At 41.2% G+C, this 21,300-nt stretch overlaps 1 protein-coding gene across 1 annotated transcript in view; it reads left to right on the forward strand.

Annotated features, from left to right (window-relative positions):
* BABAM2 (BRISC and BRCA1 A complex member 2) overlaps positions 1-21,300 on the forward strand; it is a 134,232-nt gene that overhangs the window by 83,438 nt on the left and 29,494 nt on the right. The window contains exons 8-10 of the mRNA XM_083732824.1: positions 1,783-1,882; positions 4,744-4,814; positions 6,360-6,442. Of these exons, the coding sequence (XP_083588950.1) occupies positions 1,783-1,882; positions 4,744-4,814; positions 6,360-6,442 (254 nt within the window). The remainder of the gene's footprint in view (positions 1-1,782; positions 1,883-4,743; positions 4,815-6,359; positions 6,443-21,300) is intronic.

Consider the following 21,300-nt stretch of genomic DNA (forward strand, 5'->3'; position numbering starts at 1 on the left):
TACAGCAGAAAACCTGTCTGCAGGTTACCTGAGAATGATAACTGATTACATTATTTGGGCAGTCTGGTGATTCCTTTGTAATGGTAAATACTCAGTTCCTGAGTCCAGGTCACAGGCTCGCCACATTCATATCTTAAATATGTGATTAAGACAGGATTTGTGAGCAAAGAGACAATGGTGAGATTTCCCATTTCCTTCAACCTTGCAGAGAAATATTTGAGGTCATTTTGGAAGAGAGAAAATGGTTTCAGGGCATTTCTGTAAGTTTCAGACATGTGGTTTACATATTTGTATGTGTTTACTTGGTACATTTATGAACATCTATTTTATATATATAAGACCTTAAAATTCTTGTAACACAGGAGTTACCACTAAGGATAGTGAGATCAAATATGCCACGTGCTGTTCATTGCTACAGCTAAGACCTTTATCAGCATTAGTGCTTTATGCAATCTAATCTTTTTATTTACTCCCTCTAGATGAGTTGGTGCTATTTCCTTGTTCTTGCAGATATTTGCATCATGTTTTAAAAGTGATGAAGAAACATTGCCCTTCAACACATGGGAGATCTCTTGTTAACTATTAATTGTAGAACTTTCAAAACAGTTCTTATTCTGTTGACAAGACACTGCCTTTTACATTTCATGAGCATAAAACCATTGTATTAAGTGGAACTTACCTTACCTTTGCAAATTGCCCAAGACAACCATAAATCCAGTGTTCTTGTGTCCTTGAGAAAGTTAAAGTATGCAGAACTGGGTTCATTTTTTTCCTTGTATAAAATATCAAATAGGTGTATTTTTCTGAAAAATAGAGAGCCCAGGATGCTTATAGTAGTGATTAATAAATTATAACCACTATCTGCCTGCCACATTTGCTCTTCTTGTTTGGATTGTTGGTTTACTAAATATAGTATACAAAAAGTTCCAAGTTCTTGAATCCAAAAGGTGGAAAGACAGCCTTTTCTAGACAGGATAGCACACAGCAGCTGTGTACAGGACATTTAGAGACTTGTCCAAAGTCAATAAGTGCTCTTTGTTACTGAGCATAGATTGGAGCCTGACTCCCCCGTACCCGAAACGATGCTTCAGCAGTGGCTCCATATTGTACGTAAACATATAAAAACATGAGAAGAGCCTGCTGGATCAGACCATGGCCCATCTAGTCCAGCATCCTGTTCTTACACTGGCCAACCAGATGCCTGTGGGAAACCAGAATGTAAACACAGACAGGTGACCACAGCAATCACACATCTGCAGCATGGAGGAATGAAACAGCAAGCAGAACCTGAACACAAGAGTACTTCCCCCTCCTGTGATTTCCAGCAGCTCATACCTGAAAGCTTTACTGCCTTCAATAGTGGAGGCAAAGCATAGGCATCATGGCTAGAAGCCTTTGATAGCTGTCTCCTCCATGAATTTGCCTAATTCTTTAAAGCTGTTTAGGTTGGAGGCCATCTCTGCTTCCCTTGGGAGAGACTTCCATAGTTTAACTATGTGTTGCCTAAAGAAGTCTTCCAGCGTTCAACTTCATTGGATGTCCGCAAGTTCTGGTGTAATGAGAGAGGGAGGAAAACTGTTTTCTACCCACTTCCTTAATACCATGCACCATTTTATAAACTTATTTTATTGTACTTTACTGAGACTCAAGTAATGCTACTGTTATACCTATATAATGTTTTGTATTAGAGGATGACTGTGATCTTGTTTGTTCATAAAACGTGATTTGAAAAAAGGATTAAGAATAATAAATGTAATATGTTCAATGAACTCATCTTTTTAGTGCTCTTGGAGGATCTTCTGCCCTTCACATCCCTGCTTTTCCAGGTGGAGGCTGCCTCATTGATTACGTACCCCAAGTATGTCAACTCCTAACCAACAAGGTAAATTGTTGTAAAATTACTTTTATCCTATTGAGATGTTTTATAAAGATGTTACCAGTATGAAGGCTGGAACCCTGAAGAGCCAGGCTTGTTTTTGAAATGTTAGCATAACCTAACTCTCTGTGATCTGATAGGGCTTCAGGCTCAAGCTTTTTGAGTCTCTCTGTCCGTGCTACATGGCAAAGTGCTTTTCAAATTGGTAGATATGACATTTGGAGGTGAGGAAGTGTACTTCCCTGGGGGAAAAAAAAGTTAAAATCTGATTGTGTGTTCCTGAGTTCTTGAGCAGACCTAAAGTTTCACATCCCAGTCAGAGTATATTAGTTTCTGACTAGATAGCAGCATACTTAGGCAAGACAAACTATTCTGCTAGTTCCTTCCAAGAACAGTCTTGGAATCTGATGGATTAAAAAAAATCTTTAAAAAACAATGCTGATAAGGAAGGTGTCAGGCTGTACAACAAACGCCAGTGCCCAGCAAAAGTATTTAAACAAGCTTTTCACAACCTGTTTTCCAGATGCCTTGGCCTCCAGCTCTTATCAGCCCTGTTCTGGCTGGGATAAGTTGTAGTTGTAGTTACAAGTATCTGAAGTGCACCAGGTGGGGAAGGCCTATTTAAACCTTCATGATAAGGAGATGCATCTTTCTAGAGTTATACATGGTGATTACCACTGTAAAATTTGGCTGCTTTGTCTCTTAAAGGAAATGCTGATCTCCTTTGGGATTTTTCTCTGCAGCACATTCAAAAGGCATGAACTGTTGCTTTTTGCTGCTGTTATATGTTGTAGTGCTTTAACAAGGTGAAAAGATAGCAATCATGCATATGAGATGAATATATTTGAAGTTTCATGTAGGCCAGGATCCAAAGAGTTCTGAGACAACTTGTGGTCAGAGCTTTCAACAATCTGGTTATCAAATATTCCAGATTTGTCCTTTATTCCAATTTAAACTTTCTTTCTAAAGGAAGCCTATAAATTATGACTTTATGAAGCGTTCTTTCAAAATGCATTTCTATAATTATGCAGGAATCTATCTTTGGAGTTGTTTTTGTTGTGGCTCTCTATTGAAGTTAGTTGTGTGTGTGTTGTTTTTTTACTTTTCAAGTGCACGAGCCTGTTTTTAAACTTTTTTTCAAGCTTGCTTAAACTAGATTAGCTGTTTTTTTCCTATTCCCAGAGTAACATTTTAGATCCCACATAAAGCCTTCAAAACAAGCATTTGTTCATGAACTGAAATACATCCAATTTTATAAATAGAATTATTTTATTTTGAGAGGGTGTAACATGGCTCTTAGCACTGATTGTATCATGGTTATTTCAAGTAATTTAGCACAGCTGTTTGCCAGCCAAGGTAATCCAGTATTAATGCAGCCAACATAAACAACGTGTATACTTTATTTTTATTTTTTACTGTAAGAATGCAGCTGTAGAAAGTTGCTGTTATAAGATATTAATGGAGAATTGTTTGAGTGTTGTGCACAGGCACAACATAGCTACAATACTTTTATAATTTCACATTTTGTCATATACTTTCATATTATACTGGCATTGCAGTTGACATTTTCTAAACTTGGGTATTAAATGTTGGCACAGTAAATCTGAAGAATGTGAAATAAATGTAAAATTGCCTTTTTGGCATAACAAAGCAGCCTGGAAATCTAAGGGTGCTGCTTTTAGCTATAGATACTCTTTAGTATCTAGCTTACAGGTTTTTAAATACATGACATTCCAGAGGCGTAACATGCCACTCTGTTATTGCAAAAACAGCAGAGTCACATAGCACTTTCAGGATGAGTAAATCTGATAGTTTTTAAGGTGCCAAAAGCATTAGGTAACTCTTATGTGAGTCTAATCTTACCTATCCTTATTGCTAATATGAATATTAAAATGATATTCTTGAATCCCATTCTGTTAAACTCTGTATCAATATAGAACTGTTATATATGTACAGTGGTACCTCAGGTTACAGATGCTTCAGGTTACAGACTCCGCTAACCCAGAAATAGTACCTCGGGTTAAGAACTTTGCTTCAGGATGAGAACAGAAATCGTGCGGTGGCAGCAGCGGGAGGCCCCATTAGCTAAAGTGGTACCTCAGGTTAAGAACAGTTTCAGGTTAAGAACAGACCTTCAAAACGAATTAAGTTCTTAACCCGAGGTACCACTGTACCGTACTTTTCCGTGTATAAGACTAGGGTTTTTTTAGTTTAAAATACGGTTACAAATCTGGAGGCGTCTTATACATGGATAGTGCATATGCCCATTTTCTAAATTTGGGGTCCCCCAAAATAGGGGGCGTCTTAGAAACGGAAAAATATGGTATATACTGCTGCTTGGCCCAAAGTCCCCCAAAGCATTGAACAGCTCATTAATAAGAAAGATAAAGTAGAAGTACAATAAATATAATTAATTAAACCAATCATCAAAACAATATAAGATATCAAAATCACAGAATACCCGGAAGTGGCTTAGCAGGTCACTGTCAGCTTCCCCAAGGATGGTAGTCAACCTAGCACTGTGCCACTTAACCCAGTCACCACCTTTCATTATCGCCATCTCTCAACATCACTGAACAAACAGAAGCTCATTCTTACTTTATCAACCCACTTGCTGATTCCCCACCAATCTGCCATACTGCAGAACCCAGACAACTACAGGAGATGTAAAATAAAGAAAGAAAGAAAAGAAAAACCTGTAATACCACTAACCAGCCACACCGGATATGCATTCATAACTTTGTAGGCTATGTTATTAATAGGAAACCAGCACATTTTCCTAGAAAAATGCCCTAATATGAACAGTTTGTACTATTCTTTAGCTTCACTATGTCTTTACTGGTTTCTTCCTTTCATTTTTATTCAAGGTACAATATGTTATTCAGGGTTACCATAAGAGAAGAGAGTATATTGCAGCATTTCTTAGTCACTTTGGAACGTAAGTATTTCTACATACTTTTTTAAAAAAGTGAACAGAACCATATTAAAATGTTTTTTTTATTCTCTAGCTCGCTACCAGATCCTAGCAGTTGTAAGAAGTGTGCGCCTGCTCCCAGTTTTCACTTACCCTAATTTTACAATGTATGTTGAGAATCATAGCCCTGCTTAATACCTCTTAGGACATTTTCTCCTCACCATCTGCTGTGATGGGTCGGGGGACTCTCTGGACCAGTGAGCGTAGTTGCACATGGGGCTGTAACAGGAAGGGATGGTCTATGACATCACCTCTCCGCAGCCCACCATTTTGCTGGCAGGAGCCTCCTTTGGTTTGAAAGTCTTTCCTTAAACAAAAGAATCCCTTTCATTTGTGACAAAGCTGCATAGGATCAAAGTCAATATCACTGCTGTTGAAAGTGAGATCAATGGTAGCAGCCACCTGCGGGGGCAAAAGTTTTAAGTCCTTTCTCCCTTCCCATCACAATTCAATTCATCACGGTAAGTTCTGCCAGGCTGATCTGCACTTTGGATAGGGCATGACCAGCGCCTTGGAATGTCATTCCTGATTTAATTTGCTTGACTCCTACTTTGTCGAGTTTTGCACAAAAATTAAAAATAGGTTGCATCCAATGATGACTTTGCGCCATCACTTGTGCAAAGTGAGGCACTTGTTTTTCATTGATTCCCTGCCTCCCTTCTTCCTACCTACCCTCCATAATATATCCCTTACAGTTCCCAGAAAGTCCCCCAGCCCTCAGAAGCAAGCTTGTAAAGCAGTGTTTCCCAAACTGGGGTTCCCAGTTGTTGTTGGACTACAACTCCCATCATCCCTAGCTAGCAGGACCAGGCATGATGGGAGTTGTAGTCCAACAACAGTTGGGGACCCAAGTTTGAGAAACACTGCTTTAAAGCACTTGGGGTGATGACAGTAGGTTGGGTGGCTTGTTGAAAAGTGGCTGCCCCACTTCACACAAGCAGATGTGTTTTGATCTAATACATGGCTTCATTAGGTGCAGCACAATATTTTTATGCAAACAGCCTTTCAAGTTTTAATTCAGCCACCTCTCTTAATGACTTTAATTGCCGCTTCTTATGATTTTTTTTATTCTGCATGTTTTGTTTTGTTTTTTAAAATGTATGTTTATTCTTCAGTGTATGATTCCACACACAAACACCCAATTCTTTTTGTTAAGGAGCTCTGGGTACTTACTGGTAGACCTCTATCAATATAGAATGTTATAATACCCCCTATGCATGCAGCTGCCATAACTGTAGATGCACAATGTAAGAGGGAATCTCTAAGACCAGTGTGGAGCCAGGGACCTGGAAAAGGCTGCTGGTTGAGAGGTACTGATGGTCCTTCTGCTGGGAGTAACTGTTTGATACTGGCCAAGAGAGAGTGGAACTGCATTATATCCTGCGATAAGCCCATGCCTGCAGATGTGTATTCGAAGGAAGAGATGGCTCCCTGCAGTCTGACTTGTGCTCATATTCCAATCTATTTTTATGCTTCAATATTTATAGTTAAAACTATGCTTTTTTATAGTGGCGTGGTAGAATACGATGCGGAGGGTTTCACAAAACTCACCTTGTTACTGATGTGGAAAGATTTCTGCTTCCTGGTTCACAGTGAGTAGCTATTTGCCTTGGGCACAGATGTCTAGCCCCTTAAAGATAAAAAAACATTCAAAAGGGTAAAAACCAATTACAAGAACAGTTTAAAGGTTTGGGCTATTTTTACTCTGTGTTTATGCATTTTTGATATGGCCCTCACACTTGCAAAATCCCACCTGCAGTCTGAAAAAAAGGAGAGGAAATGTTTTGTGCAGATTAGGAACATTCATTTGTCTGTGTGCGCATTTAAACTGTCACATGCAACAGAAAGTCACTTAAAAGTCATAGGCAGAAAAATTAGATTGTACCACTCTGACAGTCCATCTGTTAGTAGAAGGCCAACAAGTGATACTTATGGTTGAAATAGCCCAGGATAGAGCATGAGACTAATGCTCAGGATTGCGGGTTTGAGCCCCATGTTGGGCAAAAGATTCCTGCATTGTAGGGGGTTGGACTCTCTTCCAACTCAACAGTTCTATGATTCTGTGATTCATTGGAGTTTGTCCACTCACCTCAGTGAGTACACTAACAAGAGACCCAGCACAGAGGGATCAATACAGTAGGACTATGCATATGTGTATCTGAGATCCAAGCCTTTATCAGTCGATTTAGTCACCTGTTGTAATGAGAAGGGCAAGTATTTTATGCAAGCAGCTTTGTTCTCTTGCACCTCTTCACCTCCCTGCTTCCCATCCTCTTTTCTCACACTGCTGGTTCCTTTATGCGTCGATGGCCCCAGCTACACCACTCGCAAGTTGGCTCTGAGGGTGCTCCATCTTCCCCTGGCTGCCATGCATCTTTTGCAATGATTTTCTGTGAAATTGCAGCTTAACCTGAGACACCATTTTTTAATCTCTCCAGCATCTTATTTCCCTTTATTAAAAACAGAATTTTGTCCTATGGCAAGGTAAGGTTAAAAAACAAGTAAGGACAAGTAAGAACAAGTAAGAGACGCAGGTGGCGCTGTGGGTTAAACCACAGAGCCTAGGACTTGCCGATCAGAAGGTCGGTGGTTCAAATCCCTGTGACGGGGTGAGCTCCTGTTGCTCGGTCCCTGCTCCTGCCCACCTAGCAGTTTGAAAGCATGCTAAGTGCAAGTAGATAAATAGGTACCACTCCAGCAGGAAGGTAAACGGCGTTTCCATGCACTGCTCTGGTTTGCCAGAAGCGGCTTAGTCATGCTGGCCACATGACCCGGAAGCTGTACGCCGGCTCCCTCGGCCCATAAAGTGAGATAAGCGCCGCAACCCCAGAGTCGGTCACGACTGGACCTAATGGTCAGGGGTCCCTTTACCTTTAAGGACAGATTGCTGATATCCTTTATTCTCCATAGTTGAGAGTCATTCTGAATTCCCTTGTACTCTTAGCAATCACCCCATCATTTGGCAAATTTTCATATGCTAATTGTATACAGTGCATGTGGTGAGCTTTACTGAGATTACACTTTCACCAAGCAATGTCTACAAGATCTCAATTAAGAAGCCATTATCGTACATTTAGGATTATTGTTTCCCCGTTTTGAATCATTTTTCCTTTATCTGCATTGAATTTCATTTTCCTTTTTGTTGGGATCTTCCTGATTCTCTACACAACTTTGTGGATTTTTTGTTCTTTTCACTGAGTTCCCCACATGAAGCACGTCTTTATCCCTTCTGTGATTCTTCTACTTAGCATATGACCCTAATTCCAGGTCCGGGTCTTACAGGTGTTGCATTTCATTCTACAGAAATTTACATTACTTTGATAAAGTGTGATTCAATTCAGGCATAACCACAAACTATGTCATGTGAATAAGAAGTGGCAAGCCTTGGTCTTGCATTCTGCATCTTCCTCTTTACTTGTGGGAGATTAAAAAGCTTCCGTTTCTAGTTTGCTATTTTGTACAAAGGAAGTAAACTATGATTTGCACAGACCATAGCTCTTTTCATCTGGACAAAATGGCAAACCAAGACTTGCCACTGCACTGCTTGTTCTTGTAGCTAATCAAATCATAGGTTGTTAGATTTGATTTGAGATTCTGTTTTTGCACGAAGCAGTTTAGAAGGATTGTTTGGGCTAATTCATTTTCCTCAAGCCACATGGTTGGTTGGTTCAGGGTTTTTGGTTGGTTATTTTTTATTCTTAAGAAAACTATGGATTGTAATTTAAGCTTACTTAAATTCACATATTTGAAGTCAGAAAGAATGTGGAATATGTTCTCGTTAAATTTTAAATTGCCATGCTTCACAAAGTCAATTCAGTCTTCAGTAACCAAAGGTTTTCACTGTAGAATAATTTTTTGAGCTTTCATTTTAATTAATTTTAAAGCTCTTGAGAAAGATTATTACAATTGAATAGCTTGTCACTATCAATTAATCCTACAGCCTTAATGCTCACACAGCAACTTACACATGCAAGTTGTTGCATCACTAGCTTTGATGAATAACCCAGGGCAAACCATTCCATGTATTAAAAGATAGTGCAAAGAAACCACTCATACATGAAATGATACCAACATTTGTGGAGAAAAACATTGAATTTATTGATTTTTTTGTTTGTGGAAAATACAAAATGTATGTACAGGCAATAACCAATTTATACGCATTCAATTAATGGTTGACTGTGCATGCATGGATGTGGCCAGAAGATAACCTAGAAGGCAGCCCCCACGCAAATCGGGGGCTGCCTGTAATTGATCGTTTCCAGATAAGTCATACTCAGAGTAGACGTACTAAAATCAGGTTAGTTGGGACCAACTTAAGTCCATTGATTTCAGTGGGTCAATTCTTAGTTTGGCTTCATCAGATACAGCCTAATAAACATGATTGTGATCCACCGCTGTGTTCTTTTAAGACAAAACTGAACTTTTCCTCTGAGCTTCCCAGGTGTTAAGAAATCTCTTGTCAACCAAAACATAGTGTTACAGGGAAACATTTCAGTTTTCAAATCTGAAATTATTTATATTAAACTAGTTTGTGTGTAAATGTGTGCATAGTGTCTATTTAAAAGAAATAAGTTCAAAGTGAGGGTGGGGAATGAGCAGAGCAAGTGAAATCTGCTAGAGTCTGGCAAGTCTTTAAAATGTGGGTAGAGCATGTAATTGTCAGATCAAAAAGAAGATAGGGAGGCATTGATTCTGCTATTTAGATTCTGTGAACAAAGAGGTGTTTTCACTACTCTATCATTTTTAATTTATGTTTAAAATTAAAAAGCTTGAGTCAGGTATGTTAAAGAACCTCATTTTTTGGCTGTACAGTACTCAAGTTCTGTTACATTTAGTGGTGGATATTTTAATGAATGGGTTTGACTTTTGTTCCTGAAGACTGAAAATATGCCCTTGTGTATAGAGTTCTTTGGAGGTTTTGTCAGATTTCAGAATGTTAATTTTGGTTCAGCTATTGGTGAGCTGAACCTTTTTAATAGTTTTACCAAAAAGTTACAATATGAACACTGTTACTTTTTAATGACAGCACCCCTCAAAGAACAGTTTCTTTGACTGTGAATTACTTAAGTGGTTGCTATCAGCCTGTTGAATAAAAGGAAACTGCAAATAGCTTACAATAAACAATTAAGCCTTTTTATTATGATATTTTGTTGAAATATTTTATCTTGATGTTATATTGAAGGCAAAGATTCTTGTGAAGATGGGCACAAACATCAACATTTCTGTAATTAGTACTGTGATGGACACGTAACGTTTTTTATATTGCTATTGCTTCACCTACTCTCAAATGAAAATGGAAAGCACTTTAACAAATGGATTGAATGACAATTATTTTCACAGTAGTTTCCTTCATGCCACACAACTAGGGGGGCGAGCGAAAATGGCACTTAGGCACATTTGTTCAGAAGCTGTAACTATTGCCTGAGTTCCTTAGACACAAATATGAATGTATTATTTTAGGTTTCCTCTGAAAAGCAAATTAATACTGCATTTGGTAGGTCAATTACTTGGAAGAAGAGTAAGTTTGCATCCAGACTGGAGTTGTCCCCAGAGAAGAGAGTCTTAGCACACAGGAACCTAGAAATCTGACTTATTCTGACTTAGACTATATAGGTCTATGTAGCTTAGCATTATCTACACTGACGATAACAGAGGCTTTCCAGGGCTTCAGGCAGGAGCCAATCTTACCTGGAGATGCCAGGGATAAACCTGGGACCTTCTTGCATGACTGGTCCAGTGTTCAAGTCCAGTGTTCGAGTCCAGTATCTTACTTAGAAACTTTGCTCAAGTGTTGGAATCCTGGGAAATCATGATTAGTAAATGCTCTGAGAAGTGAGGAAAGTGCTATCAAATAAGTACATAAATTTAAATATTTAGGAATTTATTTTCAATATAATTTAGGGTGGAAAGCGCACGTTGAATATATTCAAAACAAGACAAAAGCCCTATCACACTCCCTCCTCCGTTTTTTCTACTCTGAGGGGGCCTTATTCATCCCTGCGGCCTTGAAAGTGTATAGCATCAAAGTGATGGTCACAATGGCCTATGCTGCACCTTTATGGGCTGCCTTTGCAAACCTCTCACCTTTAGAATCACTTCAAAGCCAATTCTTACTCCGACTCCTAAAATTACCAACATGCGTAAGTAATGCGGCTATCCGCTTAGAAATGAAGATCCCCTCAGTGGAGTTAGTTATATGGAGGAGAGTTTTGATTTATTGGATATCTCTATGGCATAAACTCCCGAACCACTATCTCATTCAATGCATGTGGCGTGATGACTTCACAAATTCGTGGTCAGGAAAAATCCATGCCAAATTGCTGTCCTATGAGATCTCACCCACTGAACTGCTCAAGCTGGATCTAAATGTGGCAAAAAGGTGTATAAATCAAAGGCTGGATGATGCGGAGCTATACCAAAATTTCATAGCTGGCGGTGGAGCCTGTTCGCCGTTAAATTTCGGCATAACCCCTATCTACCGCGCTCCGTCCTACTTAACATCGCTAATGGCCGCGTCTCACCGATATGCCTTCATTAGAGCTAGGTTCAATGTCTTTCCAACAAATGTGCTGAGACATAGATTCACTAAGGGCCAAGTCTCTTCAATGTGTGCTTGTGAAATGAAAACATCTGAATCTCTACATCATGTTATGTTTATCTGCCCTTTGTACAGTTCAGCCCGTGCTAGTATACTAAACTCCATAATCCAGCCTATGGCTGACAAACCAGTAGACCTACAGATTGCCTGGGTTCTTCAAGACGTGGATCCTTATATTACCCTACAGGTTGCTAAATTCCTAACAGCCGTCCTCTCGTACAAGAGACGGAATGGAATGTTAGCTGATTATTGATAGTTATAAGAATTTTCTATAATGACATCAGATATTGATTTTAATGTAGTGCCTACAATTTTTAATCTTAATCTTAATCTTTTCTTATGAATGGCTAATATCTGCCCTTGTGAGTTGTGAATTGTGTTATATTATTTGTGGTTTGTACGAGTCCGCTGTTTTATTTTTTGTTGTTGTTGTGTGTGTTTCATGATGGGCATAAAGCCGAATAAACATTTTGATGGGTTGATGGCCATCAAATATTGTTGGGCATTTCCAGTGAACTGCTTCCACTAGTGTGCAGACTTTTGGTGCACCCCCTAAAATCTTTGGGGTTTTCCCCAACCCTCTGGAACACAGTTGGGGAGGCTGTAAGGGGAGAAAGATAGGAAAAGTTCCATTGAATAAGCAGAAATTCTTGCGCTAGCGCAAGCAGTTAGTGGCCTATCACTCAAAATGTTGCCCCGCATACTTGGTTGGGTTTTGTGTTGTAAAAGAAATAAGGGTGTGCTGTATGATAGTATAGTGAATCATATTCTGATTTTCTTTATTTATGAAAGGAGCCTTCTGAACTACGTAACTGTTGCAAGAGACATAGGGGGAAGACTGTCAGGCTCAAATGGCAAAGCAGCAGAAAGCAGTAAACGGCTCTATGGCTTCTGATGTAGTGCTGTTTTTTCATTGTCATTGCCTCCTCCATTCTTGTCCTCCAAAATCCAAACTATGTGTACTCACTGCAGTTTAAGCAACAGTGTGTTGTCTGAAACATTTGTCTTCCCTATCTCACTCTTTCCCCAACTGAGACATCTTTGGACTGCTTCAGACACCCAGTATCTTAAGCCCGCAATGCCAGTAACTGCCTAAAATATTCCAGTAGCCTTCCTTTTCTCGCTTCCTTGCATTTTATTTTATTTTATTTTAAAATGTTTAAAATGTTCTGAGGTGACCTACAACAAAACTACAGACCATAGGAAGGAAGTCTCGGAACTGTTAATGTCTATCTCTGTTTTGTCATTTGAGTCTGGCCGTCTACGGATTGTCCTGATATAATGGGCTTCTGCGGTAAATTTTAAATTACTTCCCTATTGCCAGCTCCACAGCCAAACTACAGCAGTCTTCCACACCTGAATTTGAAGGCAAGAAGCCTCCATTCTCCTTGTTCCTTAGCAGGCTTCTCAGTACTCATCTACCATCCCATGGTTGTAGTTCCACCAACAATAGAACAGTTCTGTTTCATCACCGAGAGACACTGTGTTCTGTGAAAAGATGAAAAATGCAAACTTTCACAACTGGTGCTGTGTGTCCTTTTGGGCTTCAATATGGGTTTCTAAATGGCTCATGTTGGCATAATTAATACTCTGTAGTGAAATACGTATTTGTGCCAGTGTAATCACTGTTAGGAGGAGTTGCTATAGCAACTCATGCAGCAGAAACAAAGCTAAGAACTGGGAACTAGGAGAAAGGCCTTGAGAACTAAAGGAAGATAAAGTAGAAGCCATTAAGACTAGGCCTGTATCTCATACTCAGTAAACTTCCAAGGTCCTTATTAGAGGATAAAGTGGATTGTTCCTTTTAGTGCACTCTCGGGTGTCTTGTTCAGGCTAGTTGCTGAGACTGTTGTGTAGTAGATACAGATAGGTAGCCGTGTTGGTCTGCCATAGTCAAAACAGAAAAAATTCCTTCCAGTAGCACCTTAAAGACCAACTAAGTTAGTTCTTGGTATGAGCTTTCGTGTGCATGCACACTTCTTCAGATACTTCAGATACTACACATGTTGTGTAGTAGTAAAGAATTTTCTACTGTGGCTACATTTCAGAGTAAGTTTTTTCTTGCTTGCTTGCTGATAGTCCTGTGCCATATTTACTCAGAAGTAAGTTTCACGATATTCGGTGGGGTTTGAATATTCAGAGCACCACAGGGTTTAGCCAACTCTGCATTAGCCATCTCAAAATAAGTGAAGAAATACTTTAAATTTATTCAAATACTACTTAAACCAGCTTGGCTGTCAGTCCTGGAAGACCTGCTCCCTGCCTTGCAGGCCCTTTTCCACCTGGCCTGCGAGGGAGGGGCCCTGACTGACTCCAACTACAAAAGCTGAGGTGGCTGAACAGGCTCTTGGGCTTGGAGTATTGTTTAGGGATTTTTGTTGCTGTTGTTGATATTAGCTTTCTGCATCTTTATTTTTAGATTTTATAATATATGTGGAAGTTATTCATTTGGTTGTGTACTTTTTATGTGTTTAATTGTGGTTTATGGCTGCTTTTGTGATGTCTGTAATGTCATTTTTTCTTGTTGTAAGTCGCCTTGAGCATGGTTTTAACTGTGGAAAGGCAACATACAAATAAAATGATGTACAGTCATACCTTGGGTTGCGAACGCTGCGGGTTGCGCATTTTCAGGTTATGGACTGCGCCAAACCCAGAAGCACTGAATCGTGTCACGTGCGTGCACAGATGCAGCATTGTGGGTTGCGGATGTGCCTCTCACACGGATCACGTTCGCAACCCGAGGTTCCACTATATGTATGTAAGACATATATAAAATATGGGAAGCAAGCTTTTGAGTCACACTGAAAGCTGCTTCCAGAAACATCTCTGAAGCAGTATTAAATTTAATACTGTTAAGGTTATGGTGTTAAAGCTATGGTTTTCCCAGTAGTGATGTATGGAAGTGAGAGCTGGACCATAAAGAAGGCTGATGACCAAAGAACTGATGCTTTTGAATTCTGGTGCTGAAGGAGATTCTTGAGAGTCCCATGGACTGCAAGAAGATCAAACCTATCTATTCTTAAGGAAATCAGCCCTGAGTGCTCACTGGAAGGACAGATCCTGAAGCTGAGACTCCAATACTTTGGCCACCTCATGAGAAGAGAAGACTCCCTGGAAAAGACCCTGATGTTGGGAAAGATGGAGGGCACAAGGAGAAGGGGAAGACAGAGGATGAGATGGTTGGACAGTGTTCTCGAAGCCACAAACATGAGTCTGACCAAACTGCGGGAGGCAGTGGAAGACAGGAGTGCCTGGCGTGCTCTGGTCCATGGGGTCACGAAGAGTCGGACACAGCTAAATGACTAAACAACAACAAGGTTACGGTAAATGACTAAACAAAGGATGGAGAAGCTCTGCACTGACACATGCAGTATACTAGATCAGTACTTGATGAGGTGGTACCCACCTCAAACCCCAACCTACAACCTGGAACCTTTTCTGAGAATCCATTCAGTGGGGTAGAGTGGAGCTCAGCACTAAAGGGGTGGAGCTGATCCTCCCCACAAAGCAAAAATGGCATTGGCTGTATAACCTCTGATCCATATCTTATCTGTTGGGGGGGGAGCCTCCTGACAATGTAATGTGTATTCTTCCCACCCCCCAAAAAAGTGAGTTTGCGTTGCTGCTTATTTATCCTAATTCAGGGTCAGCTTGGGCAGAATGGGTTGCTTTTCCTCCCTCTCCCAGCAATCTGCAAAAATCACTTCTTATCTGTCCTCTGAGGAACAGCATATATCTAGGCAAGTATAGAACAAATAGTTCCTGGGGGTGGCTGCTGCTCATGGGGGGGGGGGTGGAATTACTTTAGGCAGTGAGTGCTTAGAGTTTCTGCCAGCTGCCTGCAACTCTGATGTGTCCAAACTCTACAAAAACAAGAAAGTGAGCAGCAGCTTGGTCAGGCTTGGAGGGAACAGAATTATACTCCATGTTCCCTGCTGGGGCTGGTCTGTCTCCATGCGGAGAGGCAGGGCCCCTGTCTACCTGGAGCTCAAGCATGCCTATATCTCAATAGAGTGTATTCCTACCATTGTAGCTTCTTGCAAGAAAGGTCAACCTGTAGATCCATTTCAGTGCTATCAATTTGGTTTGAAGGGTTTTGTCATGATGAATTTCCAGTGCTCATGTGCCCACTGGGTATGCATCAGCATTCACTTGTCCTAAAAATCTAAATTGATCTTGATATTTAATACAAAAGTCCAAATTGATTGGCATATTTGGACTTTTGTATTTGATATTGCATGTGTCCAGTTCTGGGCGCCACAATTTAAAAAGGAGGCTGATCAGCTGGAATGTGTGCAGAGAAGGGCAACCAAGATCATCAAGGGTTTGGAAACCAAGCCTTATGAGGAATGGTTGAAGGAGCTGGGTATGTTTTGTCTGGAAAAGAGGAAACTGAGAAGCGATATGATAGTCATGTTCAGATATCTTAAGGGACGTCACGTGGCAGTGGGAGTATGCTTGTTTTCTCCTGCTCTGGAGGGTAGGACCTGAAAGAAAGGAGATTCCAACTTAACACCAGGAAGAACTTTCTGACCGTAAGACCTGTATGACACTGTCTCCCTCAGGAGAGTGTGGACTCTCCTTTCTTGGAGGTTTTTAAGCAGAGGTTGGGTGACCATCTGTCATGGAAGCTTTAATTGAGGGGTTGGACTAGATGGTCCTTGGGGTCCCTTCCAATTTTATGATTCTATAATTTTTTTTTTGGGGGGGGGGTTACCAAGCAATAGATCATCTTTCTTAACGTCAAGATGCATAATGAATGAGTTTCCTTTGCCGGCTTTTTGTTCTGCATACAGAAAAATGAGGTACAGAAATTGTTGAAACCTTAATTAGAATAGGAAATACAGGAGCAGGTAAAGCACAACATACAGCTGTTAATTATATCTAAATACACTAGATTCAGCTTCATCTTGGTCAGTGTGCATTTAAAAATATTGACATGTTTCTTCTGTCAATAACATGTGAGCCCTAAAGTACTGGCCAAATTCCAATCCAGGTAATTATATCTGGCTGACCTATATTCCCCAGTTAGCCTTAATGGAATGTTGTTCCTGATTCCCCTTTTTCCTTTAAATTTAAATATGAGTTTATAGTGCTGCAGACTCAAGAAGGCTACTATACAGTGGTGCCTCGCAAGATGAAATTAATTCGTTCCGCAAGTTTTTTCGTCTTGCGAGTTTTTCGTCTTGCGAAGCACGGTTTCCCATAGGAATGCATTAAAAATCAATTAATGCGTTCCTATGGAAACCGCCTTCAGACCAGGTCCGGGACAGTCTGTCCCCCGACCTCTTCTGAAGGCTGGGGGGGGACAAGGGCTTTTCTTCCCACCCCCAGCATTTTAAAAAACCCCGGGACAGCAGAGGACTTCTCCGCTGTCCCGGGGCAATTTTAAAGCCCCCGGGAAGGCAGGCAGGGGGGGACAAAGACCTTTGCCCCCCGCCAGCCTTCAGAAGAGGTCCTGGACCTCTTCTGAAGGCGGGCGGGGGGCGAAAGTCTTTGCTCCCCTCCGCCTGCCTTCAAAAGCCGTCCGGGACAGCAGAGAAACGCGCTGCGTTTCTCCGCTCTCCCGGGAAGGCAGGCAGGGGGAAGCAAAGACTTTTGCCCCCCGCCGGCCTTCAGAAGAGGTCCTGGACCTCTTCTGAAGGCCGGCGGAGGGGCAAAAGTCTTTGCTCCCCCCGCCAGCCTTCAAAACCCGTCCGGGATAGCGGGAAGCGCTTCCCTGCTATCCCGGACTGCTTTTAAAATGCTGGCGGTGGGGAGCAAAGCCTTTCGGCCCCGCCGGCCTTCCTGGACCTCTTCTGAAGGCCGGAGGGGGGGGAAGGCTTTGCTCCCCACCGCCAGCATTTAAAAGAGGTCCCCGGAGATTTCCCTATGGGCTTTCTTCTTGCGAAGCAAGCCCATAGGGAAATTCGTCTTGCGAAGTGCCTCAAAAAACGGAAAACCCTTTCGTCTTGCGGGTTTTTCGTCTTACGAGGCATTCGTCTTTCGGGGCACCACTGTATATGGATGAAGAGAGAACAGTTTATTAAGAAATATTGATTGTTGCTCATCCTGTCCTTGATTCACATATACAAGTATATTAAATTGTACTAGTCCAATTTTTCTTATGGCTTTTCATGGAAAGTAAGTAACTAAGGGATACAGAAGGATTGTAGGAGCTTTGCCAACTATAAAACGCTATTCCAGATGTTACTTGAGTCAGCTGAAGTTTTCAAAGTAAATAATACAAAGCCAAAAAAATGGCACTTCAGACTCCTTTTTTTCAGACAACTTCCCATGGCATAGATCTGTGGTTCCCAATGCAGGGTCAGAGGACCCCTGGAGGTCCACAGAACACACCTGGGGGTCTGTGGCAACATCTCCTGCCAGAGGCTCACTTACCTTGTTAGTTGCACAGTGAAAGCCACAATGATGATCCACAGATCACACAGCCTCTGCTCCCAACCAGGACCCGCTGTTGTTTCAGACAGAACCAGGATCCAGCACTTGGCATTGGGCTATTGCAGGGGTCTGCAACCCGCGGCTCCGGAGCCGCATGTGGCTCTTTTATGCCTTTGCTGCGGCTCCGGGGCAGATACTAGCGAGGGGAGGAGGTGCATTGTGTGCCCCGACACTCCCCACTGTGGTGGGCGCTGTACTGGCTGTGACGTCGCATGGGGGCGGTGCGTGCATTAGTCACGCATTGCCCCGATGTCACCTTCCCGCCCGCCCGCTACATTGTAAGGGGCATGTACGCTGGTCACTGCATTGAAAGGGGGCATGTACGCTGGTTACTGTTTTGAAGGGGAGTGAAGAACACACACACACACACAAAAAGGTAACTTGTTAATTTAATGTTTATTTCTATGAGGAGGAGTAATTCTGAGGGGTCAAACAAAGAAATAATAAAAAAGTGACAAAAAAGTTATTTTTATAATGACGAGTTTTGCGGCTCCCAGTTTTTTTTCCTTCGGAAACAGGTCCAAGTGGCTCTTTTTGTCTTAAAGGTTGCAGGCCCCTGGGCTATTGCATACTGATTCTTGGGAAATGTTGACTTCTTTCCCAATTAAAGAGAGAGCTTTGATTTAAAAAATAATCTAGAGTGTTGTTAGTAGCGGCTGCTGAACAGGGGCTCATGGTACGGATGTAATTAATGAATACACTTAAATTTTTTGTAAGGGAATTCTTGACTATTATTCTTTCTTCTGTTATTTAGCCCTATGGCATAGGGCAGAATGTACAGGCCATAGCTCAGTGGCAGAGCATCTGCTTTGTATGCAGAAGATCCCTGGTTTAATCACTGGCATTTCCAGGTATCTTTCTGAATCCTTGCCAGTTTCTCCTGCCAGTCACTGCAGACAGTACTGAGCCTTATGGACCAATGGTCCGACTTGCTGCAAGGCAACTTCCTGTGTTCCTTTGTAGGGCAGAGATTCTCAAGTGTCTTTTTGTGCACCTCATCTTTCTGAAGTCATGTTCCATAGCATCTGGTGTCATAGTAATTAAACGTTTAAAAGTCAGAATTAAAAGTATGATATTTAAATATAAAAGCTTCTGTACATCAGAGGAAGTATAACAATACCAGGCCTTGTTATGTTCTTCAAAACATATATAGGGATCGCTAGATAGTGATAATTAAGGTTCCAGGCATTTTAACTTCTGGACCCAGCACAGATTTAGCCAACAGTTTGTTTCTTCAAAACACGGGATAAATGTTATAATATACTTGAATATACTTTTATGATAGCTGTACTCCATTAGGCATTCTTAAGGGTACCTTTCTAAGTACACTTTGTGATAAGCAAGTCCTACTGAACTCAGTAAAACTTCATTCCAAGTAATCATTTGTAGAACTGAGCCATCAACCTCTTTCCATACCACAAAAGTGAGTTGAACTCATTTGCTATGTGTTGAACTGTCAAGGGTGTTTGTTTGCCGTACAGCAATTTATTTATGAATTAATAGGTAACTAATCTACTGGGAGGGTCTTAGTCAAATATAGGTTTAGTAGAGAGATAAAACCAAACTGTATTTTTTTATGTTCTTACTATATGTTTACCTTTAATGAAGTTACTTTATCTTTCGCTTAGGATTTATAAACATGGGAGACAAGCCCAGTGTATAGAAGGAGGTTGAAAATATGAATAGAGCTATTGTAATAGAAAGCAATGCATTGCCGGGTCACCTACAGTTAGACAATTATTAACACACTGGACCCCTATATTTCTCTGCTTCCTTTCTTTTGGTTTTGTTTGCTTGGTTGCAACATACCACAGGGTTTCCAATGCAAACAGTTTTTGTTGTTTCTGTTTTCTTTGTAACATGCACACTGCTTCTTCTGTCATGCAGTTCTAGGTTAGCTTCAAGCAAAGCAATGCCAATATGGAGCATTCCTTAGAGCCATCTGCATCAGTGTATGCCTCATTGACTGACATTCTTGGTGTCCCGCCTGATTCATAACGTACTAAGCAAGCTCCTAAAATTCTGAACCCTAAAGGAGTAATTCAGAGTAGATCAATGAATAACTAGGAACAGATAACTAGATGAAGTGCCAGGAAGCTGTTGTTTTATCAGCAGAAGATCGTGGGAAACCTAATAAGGTCTTGCGGGCTTCAAAATATTCATTGTCTTAAATACATACCTATGTCGCACATTCTTACCAATGTGATAAATTATAATGGAGTAAAACCTGGGGTGGAGTCTTGCTTGCTGCCTACAGTCATTGAAACTCTTTAAAAGAGAGTTAAGTTGCTCCCACAGAAAGCAGTGGTGGCCATCAACTTGGATGGCTTTAAAAGAGAATTAGTCAAATTCATGGTTATCAGTGACTACTAGTAATGGTGGCTGTGTTCAGGGGCTTAGCATCTGCGATTACCTCCAGAGGTGCATGCACACACTGGGGTAGGAGGCACTGCTGGGTATCCACCAGAGCCCCCTGCTTCCGCTCCTGGGTCAGGCTTGATGGGGTGGTAGAGCTGCCAGACCAGCATCAGTGAGGGGTAACACCGCTTCTCCGAAGCTTTGCAAGGCCAGCATTAGAAATGGCCAATGCCTGGGTCAGCAATCTCTTGTCTCTCAATTCCCCAGTAGTAGGAATCACAGCTACTTTGCATGGGTTTCACATGAGCTTTCTGGTCCATTTCCTTTTCATTTTCATTTGTGAACCACCTTGTGATCTTTGGGTGAAGGGTGGCGTGCAAATTTAATAAGTAGTAATAATTTTCATAATCCCGTTCTGCCCCATTTCCGCATGTACATTTTGATCCGCATATTAGTTGGCAAGATGAAGGTCAGCTCAGTTCATGTTGTGATTCATAAAGATCAAATTTCTCAAATATTGTTTATGTGCAGCCTAAGTTGTACGTGACCAAAGAATCGCAGCCTAACATCTTGGCAGCTTTTAAACATAACGGCTAAATGGAACTTGCATGTTCAAAAGTAGCATGCCCCCGAGTATCAGCTCTTTGGGTATGCAAACACAGAGCTCTTTTTCTGTCATTCCCTTCTTGTGAGCTTGCCATAGGAATCTTGCTGTTTGGTGTTGGAAATAGGATGAAGGGCTATGCTGGCTTTTGGCTTGAACCAAGAGGCCACTGCCTGTATTTGTAACACATAATTTTTTTGCCCCTGATCAGTCATTGTATTTTTTTATTGTTGTTAGCCGCCCTGAGCCCGGCTTCAGCTGGGGAGGGCGGGATATAAATATTTTTTTTTATTGTTGTTGTTGTTGTTGTTGTTATTATTATTATTATTATCATCATCATCATCATCATCATCATCATCATCCCTACTGGAGTAAGGTTTTCACAATACTTCTGTAGCAGGAGTGGGGAAACTCCAGCCTATGGGCCATTGTTAGCCAGCTAGGGTGTC

Source organism: Podarcis gaigeae (assembly GCF_964106915.1).
Source record: "Podarcis gaigeae genome assembly, chromosome: 3".
NCBI classification, from domain to species: Eukaryota; Metazoa; Chordata; class Lepidosauria; order Squamata; family Lacertidae; genus Podarcis; species Podarcis gaigeae.